Source organism: Zeugodacus cucurbitae, chromosome 3, assembly GCF_028554725.1.
Source record: "Zeugodacus cucurbitae isolate PBARC_wt_2022May chromosome 3, idZeuCucr1.2, whole genome shotgun sequence".
Classification (NCBI taxonomy): Eukaryota; Metazoa; Arthropoda; class Insecta; order Diptera; family Tephritidae; genus Zeugodacus; species Zeugodacus cucurbitae.
In genome coordinates this window covers 41,195,316-41,203,217 of record NC_071668.1, presented here as the reverse complement: position 1 = coordinate 41,203,217, position 7,902 = coordinate 41,195,316, and the positions used below count along the sequence as shown (strand labels likewise).

The following is a 7,902-nucleotide window of genomic DNA, read 5'->3' as shown; positions in this document are numbered from 1 at the left end:
ATATTTGACAGATGTCGCTCGTCGCTTGTCGTCGTCTATGTGTTCAGCACTTTACTTATCTTATGGAATATTGGTTACCGGTAAAGAAAGCTTGCATTATTATTTTGGTCTCTTTTGTTCTAGCAGCAGGAAAAAAGTTACCATTTCTCCTCTTTTACGGCATGTCGGTGTGATTATCTTGCTCGCTCTCTCTCATTGATTTTGGTGCCAATGCTGCATATGTCTTTCTGCTCTAATTTTTCTTTGTTTTGGAAAGGCATATGTCACTCTGTGGTTAGCAGAGCCCTCTGTAGTAGTTTTTTTTTATAATCAGCCATCTATCAGTGGAGACTGTACGATTTATCATTTTCAGGGTAACCCTTTAATCACAGGTATTGGTCATTTGTTGGGTCACCGTTTTGTTACTTAAATTTGGTTCATTGGTCTCCATTGGTCTTCATTCTATAGGTCACCTACTTTTCCGTTTAAAAATTAAAAATTGAAATTGTTTTATTTTTATTTTTATTTATTTACTATAATAGTATGATGTATTTACATTTATAATTGTAGTATTTATAATTAGTATTGTATCATATTTTAATTTTTTAATAATTATTATAGATTAATTTTTAAATATTAGCATTTCAGTACAAAGTGAATTTTTTACAAAAGTTTTTGCAGCTATTTATACATTGATTTTTTATACATTTATATTTATACATTGACAAAATTTACATATTTTATAAATAAAGTTAGTATTAATTATTTAATTTTTACTTTTTACATATTTCATATAAAAATTTAGTATTCATTATTACATTTTTATTTTTTGTAGTTGTTGTTCAAATAAAATTCCATTACTATTACGAATGTTATTAGTATTCGAACATTCATTTGTATAATTTAATAATATTTTACATCTAAATTATGAATTAGCAAATGAATAAATTAATACTAAACGCGAACGATTTCCTTATAACTATCCTGTAAGGATCCAACGAAACTAGTGAACCAATATTGTTTGATGTCAATTCCACACAATCCTATCCCATATGTACATCATAAAAAGGTTCAGCTCGTCGGAAAGAGGTTGTGCAACTGCTAATCTAAATGTCCGATGGGATTTGTTGTTGTCTTGTTTATCATGCCGGAAAAATATTAGAAATAGAAATTGTTATTAACAATTAGAAAATATGAATATATTTGTATTCGTAGTACAAACATAAGAAAAGTTGTAGCTATTGAATCCTCCATTTGTGCAAAGTATTTGTGTTTATGGTCTGAGTAGGCAATTGAAAAGTAAAGTCTTCTCTCGATGAGCAAAAACTAAACTCTACAAGTCCCTCATCATTCCCGTCCTACTGTACGGTGCAGAAGCGTGGACGGTGTCAACATACGATGAGACGGCACTAGGAGCTTTCGAGAGAAAGTTTTTGCGGAAGATTTATGGTCCCTTAAACATTGGCAACGGCTAATATCGCAAAAGATGAAATGATGAGCTGTATATGTTGTTCGACGACATAGGCTACGCTGGCTGGGTCATGTTGTTCGAATGGACGAAAGTGCCCCAGCTCTGAAAGTTTTCGATGCAGTACCCGCTGGTGGAAGCCGAGGAAGAGGGAGACCTCCACTCCGATGGAAGGACCAGGTGGAGAAGGACCTGTCAGTCAATATCTGAAATGGATAATGAAAATATAAGTAATGCTAAAAAACAAACGTATGTAGATATATATATATATACAGAGCTTAATGCTTGTAATAACTAAACAAAAAATAAACAACTTTTTAACATTAAAATAAAAATTATTCTAAATAAATATTTTGGACACAATGCAACAGATGCATTCTTGTACATACATACATATGTACACATGCATGTACATCTTAATACGCACTAACTCAACATGCACATATACGCATTTATATTTACCATGTTATTTTCCATTGTTTTCTGCACTATATTGCACCAATGCTAAATCCAAAAACCTGAAATTATTTAAAATTACTAGTTTTTATTATGTATTAAAAATATATGAAACATACCTCCACCAATTCCACCGTCACCTCCTTGCTCTTCCTTTGCTGTGCACACACGTATAACTAGAATGAAATTATTTTAATTATAAAATCTAATAACAAAAACAACACAAATAAATGCAATGCAAAATTTATAAATTCTAAAAATATCCATTAACATTTAACAAAATAAAAGAAATATTTAAAACGCACTTACATCCATTCACTAAAAATTTTATTTTGAAATGGACAGCGACCATGGCGGCGATTTTTGAACGGTTCATTGTATCTCTCTCTTACACATACAAAAATTAGGGTTAATTAATTTTGCTACTCTAACTACCGAGATTTCCACTTAACTACATAATGTTAGCAATGTGTATGTATTGGTAAAAGCTGAAATAATTTGCATGTGTAGTGGTGTATGAGTTAGCTCCGTCTTGTAGGGCATTTAGTTGCGAGGATTTTTTTGGATTGGACTGTAGCTTTGAAAATCGAAGAATGTCCTTTTTGAAGTGAAAACTTCTTATGGCGCGTTGGGCACTTTTGTGGGTGAGCATTTTCAGCCGTTCTCTCGACAGATGAGATTTTACACAGATATACCCCGCGTATTCTTATAATATATGTATACTATACGCGCTCTTTGCATGGGCATTTGTTCGTGCTCTCGCGACAGACGAGTTTACATACCTATATGTATACTCAGAGTGTATAGGTACGCGAGAGCGCTGCATGCTATACGCAGTCTTTGCATGGGCATTTGTTCGTGCCCTCGCGACAGACGGGATTGAGAGTTTTATATTTATTTTATAAATGAATATTAAACGGAAAATTTATTTATTTAAATATTTCATTTGACTTGTGTTGCCGCTATGGTATTGTGTTAAAAAAAAAACAAATCTAAAGTGTTAATAGAATTAATAAAAACATTACAGAAAATCTCGAAATTTTGGGAAATTAGGAAAATTAACTCTATTCAATTTATTCATTTATTCTAAAGCTGCTTCCGCACTATTTATGATGAAAATTAATAGAAGATTTGATCATTATCCTATGATTTTGAGTGGATATTTCAACATAAACTTTGCAGATGTCAAAAATCAATCATTAATTGAATTTTTATATGATGAATTTGATTTAATGAGGTCCAATGATCGCAATCTTAGCACAACAAAATACAAAACTACTATTGATACAGTATTCACAAGATATATAAATAGATTTAAATCAAAATTGTTAATTTCATACTATAGTTACCATAGACCTATGTTTTCAGTTTTAGAATTTGATGAAAATCCTGATAATAATGATGAAAATGCTGATAATGATGATGTAAGAGTTGTTGAAATTATGGATGAGAATTGATAAATTTTGTATTTACTGTTTACTAATATTTAATCATTTAAATAAAACCACTTCCTTCGTAGACGGTTTATTGACCCGCACTCACCTTTTGGTTATACACTCACACCTGTTCCCAAATAAAACAAATATCCACTTCCCGAATAGATTCTTACTTGATCAAACTTATAGTTTTATTAACGGATTTAAATTAATTCTCAAATGATATAATTATTAGAAGGGATAATTCAAATATAATTCAAAACGATGCCACGTGACGACTTGTACTCGACGGCGTATCGAAAAAAAGAGGGGGAGATCGCCTATGCGATCCCTTTTTGTATTAAATTATGTGGCCGGTGTGGTGTCCTCGTTCGTGCTATTATCGTGCTGATGTATGTGTGTGTAGTGGTGTATCGGTGTGTAGTATTGATGTGTAGCGCGCTCTTGAGTGTTGTATGATGTGGATGGTAAGTGGTGATGTGGTGAGTGTGGTGAATGTAGCGTGTTAGTGATGTGTACTTTCATGTGGAAATGGTGTGTGTCCAGGGTGATTAGTTGTGTTGTGTTGTGCGTGTTGTGTTGTTGAGACTCATTTAGCCATCCCGGCCCCCCTAGGCGAATATTCAGCCTAGCAATCGCTGGAGTTGCTGCAACGTAGCTACTACGGTGCTGAGGCCGCTTTGGCGGCGGGATGGTAACCTAGCTGGGTAACGTCGGGTCTGTGAGGTGTTGGGACGGTGTCTAGAACGGTGTTCCCCTATATGGGATACTCGGTTTCGCTGCTGCTGTCGCTGCAATCGTACGTTACTCCTCCAGGTACGTGGAATAGGGTGTCGCCCGCCTTCGAGGTGGGTGGTACGGTGCAGCATCGTGTGATGCGGAAGCATACATATTTGGCACAGATGGCCCGACGTACACTCCTGTGTTGTGTGTGTAGGTGCGAGGCAACTCAGGCAATGACCATGGGCCTGGGCGACCCGCTGACGTTGCGGAGGTGGCATCCCCTTAAAGATGCGACAGTGGGACAAGCGGTGCGGACAACAACAGAGAGGACATCGTATGCGTGGTGCTTCATTCGGTTGAGGGGGGCGTTCCGTAGTGGAACGTGTTGTGTTTCTTGGAACGGTTGGCTGCGGTGTCGCCGTGCTGCTTCGGGGAGCTGGAGTAGGACCAGTGCGTGGCACAGTGATGGCCGAACGAATAGTTGGCACTGGTGCTGCAGGCATATCCGCGTCCATATCAATCTGCATGGGAGAGAGTTATTAATATAATAAATTTCTGGCATGTATATGAATGCCTCGGAATGTGGCAAGAGTGGATCGTCATATGATCGATCAATTATGACACTTTGTTGGTGTTAGCAGATATTCATTATTTATTTATTTTCGTTATTTATTTATTATTTTGTTATTTATTGATTTTCGTTCGGTTTTTTTGAGTTTTGTGCGGTTTATTTGTTGCGATTTTACGTTTCGATGTTATCGGCGGTCGGCAAAAAGCATAGTTTAACGAGCGGTCTCGTTAGTATTCCGGTTTGTGTACGCAGATCGACTACGCGAATATGACCGTCGGAGCCGTAGTGAAGCTTCTCTATGCGACCAAGCCGCCATTCTGTGGGGGGAAGACAATCATCATTGATCAAAACACAATCCCCAAGCTGAGGCGCCTTTTGTGTTGTTTTCCATCGGTACCTTCTGTGGAGGTCCTTTAAATAATCTTCTTTCCATCGGCGACTTAATTCATGATGGAGAATTTTGGTTCTTTCCCATCTGTTTTGTAAGGAGAGCGTCTCCACGCCTGGCTCAGGTATGGCCAGGATGGGCGCTCCTTTAAGAAAATGCCCAGGGGTGAGGGCAGTAAAGTCTGAGGGATCTTGCGAGAGTGCAGCGAGAGGCCGTGAGTTGAGAACGGCTTCAATTCTGGTTAACAATGTTGAGAATTCTTCATAATTAAATTTGTAGTTGCCAGCCAGCTTCTTAAAATGAGATTTGAAGCTTTTTACAGCTGATTCCCATAGGCCACCCATATGAGGAGCGCTTGGAGGAATAAACTGCCAATTGATACCTTGTGGAGCGTATTTTTGCACAATATCGGGTGAGACTTGTTTCATAAAATCCACAAATTGTCTTTCTGTCGCTCGTTGAGCTCCAATAAACGTTTTGCCATTATCGCTCATGATTTTTGAGGGGAAGCCACGTCGTCCGACGAAGCGAGCAAATGCCGCGAGAAAAGCGTCCGTCGTCAGATTAGTACATAGCTCAAGGTGGACTGCTTTTGTCGTGAAACAGACAAAGACAGCCACATAGCCTTTCATGAGCGTGGGTGATCGTAGCATGGACGTCTTTATTTGGAAAGGCCCAGCCAAATCCACACCGGTAGTAGTGAAAGGCAGAGCGAAATTGCAGCGTTCAGGTGGAAGTGCTGCCATAATCTGCGTTCGCATCTTCTGCTTATGCATAGTGCAGATCTTGCACATGAAAATGCACTTCTTTATTTGGGGCTTAAGTCGGGGTATGTAGAATTCTTGGCGAACCATATGTTGCATGAGGCGATGTTCAGCATGCAGCATGAGTATATGAATATATGCGATGACTAAGGTGGCAAATGGACACTTTTCTGGTATAATTATAGGATGGCGTTCATTATAAGTCAGACTTGAATTAGCAAGCCGACCATTCGCACGAAGCAAACCTTTCGTATCTAGAAAGGGGTTTAGGACTAAAAGTGAGCTCCTTTTATCAATCGGCTTCGATTCTTTTAGCAAGGATATGTCGCGGCTGAAGTAGCGCGTTTGTGTAGATGTGATAAGAGCGACCTTTGCCTCTTGTAGGTCTTGGTGTGTCAATGTATCGCATAAGGGATAAGTTAATCCTTTGACTTTCAATTTGAGGCGCTCTATGAATTTGAGCATATAGGCGACTACTCTGAGTGCCCGGGGGAACGATGAAAATCGTTAAAGGATGTCAGGATCATCCAGTGTTGCAAGATAAGAGTCGATTTTTCGACTTTCTGGGGCTATTATGTTTCGCATGAGCGATTGTGGCCAAGAATCGGGAGATTCTGTTAACCATCTGGGGCCATTCCACCATAGAGTGGTGGTGGCGAGATGCAGAGGTTTGCATCCTCTTGTACCTAGATTAGCAGGGTTGTCAGCACTGGCTACGTGTCGCCATGTGGATGATCCCACCAGGTCAAGTATTTGAGACGTTCTGTTAGAAATATACGTTTTCCACGCATGTGGTGGCTTTTCTAACCATGCTAGAACTATTTCGGAATCGGACCAAAGATATAATTTGTATCTTGCCATGTTTAAATGAGTCTGCACCATAGATACTAGCTTGGCTAGTAGCAGTGCGCCGCAGAGTTCAAGCCGTGGTAGACTTATCGTTTTTAGAGGAGCAACTTTCGCCTTTGCTACTAGTAGGTGACTTGTTGTCGCTATATCGCTTTGTGTGCGCACATAGATAGTGGCACAATATGCCTTTTCAGAGGCGTCGCAAAAGCCGTGTAGTTCTACATTGTATTCGGGGGAATAGTTTACCCACCGAGGAATTTGTATCTGAGAAATGTCGTTCAGATTAGTAGCAAACTGGGACCATTTCTCTAAACGAAGAGGCTTTACTTGTTCGTCCCAGTCAGTTCCGTCTAGCCATAATTCTTGGATCAGGATTTTCGCTTGTATCATAATTGGCGAAAGCCATCCTGCGGGGTCGAAAAGTTTTGCTACAGATGATAAAATTTCTCTTTTTGTTATGGCGGATAATGCGGAAATTGACTCTGTAGTGTATGAAAACTGGTCAGATATCGCATTCCATTGAATGCCTAGTGTTTTTGTTGTACTTTCTTTCTCGAATATGAGGAAATTAGTATCCAACAAATTGCTTTTTGGTATATTTTTTAATATATTTGGGTGATTGGCTGTAATCTTTTTTAAGGGGAACCCTGCGGTGCTGAGCGCACTTATTACTTGTGATAAGGACTCGTATGCCTGTGGAAGGCTGTGGCTTCCAGACAGGATTTCGTTCACATATGTTTGTGTTTTTAACACTTGTGTTGCCAGAGGAAATTCTGACTTTGTGTCTTCTGCCAATTCGTGTAGTGTACGAATGGCTAGGTATGGGGCACAGTTTACGCCAAAGGTAATAGTTTTTAATTTAAAGTCGCGTAGTGGACTATTGAGAGATTTTCGGAAAATAATTCGCTGAAAATCTTGATCATCTTTATGTATGGCTATTTGTCGATACATTTTTTCGACATCCCCATTGAATACGTATTTGAATATACGCCAATTTAGTATGAGGAGCATTAAATCTGGTTGGAGTGTAGGTCCCGTAAATAAAATATCATTTAGGGAATTCCCCGAGCTAGTGGATCTCGATGCATTAAATACAACTCTAACTTTTGTTGTTTTTTTATCAGGCTTTACTACTGCGTGATGTGGCAAGTAGAATGAGTGATACTTGCCTTTTATGTTTTTTTCGCATGGGCTTATTTCCTCCATGTGGTCTAAATGGAGGTATTCTTCTAAGACCCCATCATATTCTTGTTTAAGCTCACCTTTTC

General features: G+C 38.6%; 1 protein-coding gene and 1 long non-coding RNA gene across 3 annotated transcripts; both read right to left on the bottom strand.

The window, feature by feature from the left end:
- Positions 1–681: 681 nt before the first annotated feature.
- LOC114805236 (uncharacterized) lies at positions 682–2,550 on the bottom strand. Of its 2 annotated transcripts, XR_008470441.1 has the most exons (5): positions 2,213–2,547; positions 2,023–2,079; positions 1,910–1,965; positions 1,202–1,653; positions 682–1,113 (listed from the first exon to the last, which is right to left on the bottom strand). It is a non-coding gene; the product is annotated as an uncharacterized LOC114805236 (long non-coding RNA). The 2 variants fall into 2 exon arrangements; XR_008470442.1 differs by having other exon boundaries at positions 682–1,653; positions 2,213–2,550.
- Positions 2,551–2,960: 410 nt separating this feature from the next.
- Positions 2,961–6,502, bottom strand: LOC128920390 (uncharacterized). The gene has a single exon (XM_054227554.1). The coding sequence runs from the start codon at positions 6,248–6,250 to the stop codon at positions 4,805–4,807; it is 1,446 nt and encodes a 481-aa protein (XP_054083529.1). The 5' UTR covers positions 6,251–6,502; the 3' UTR covers positions 2,961–4,804.
- Between the last annotated feature and the right edge of the window lie 1,400 nt (positions 6,503–7,902).

Bases quoted from the DNA above. Each gene is read 5' to 3' on its own strand.
- LOC128920390 (XM_054227554.1), bottom strand. From the start codon at position 6,250: ATGCTCAAATTCATAGAGCGCCTCAAATTGAAAGTCAAAGGATTAACT.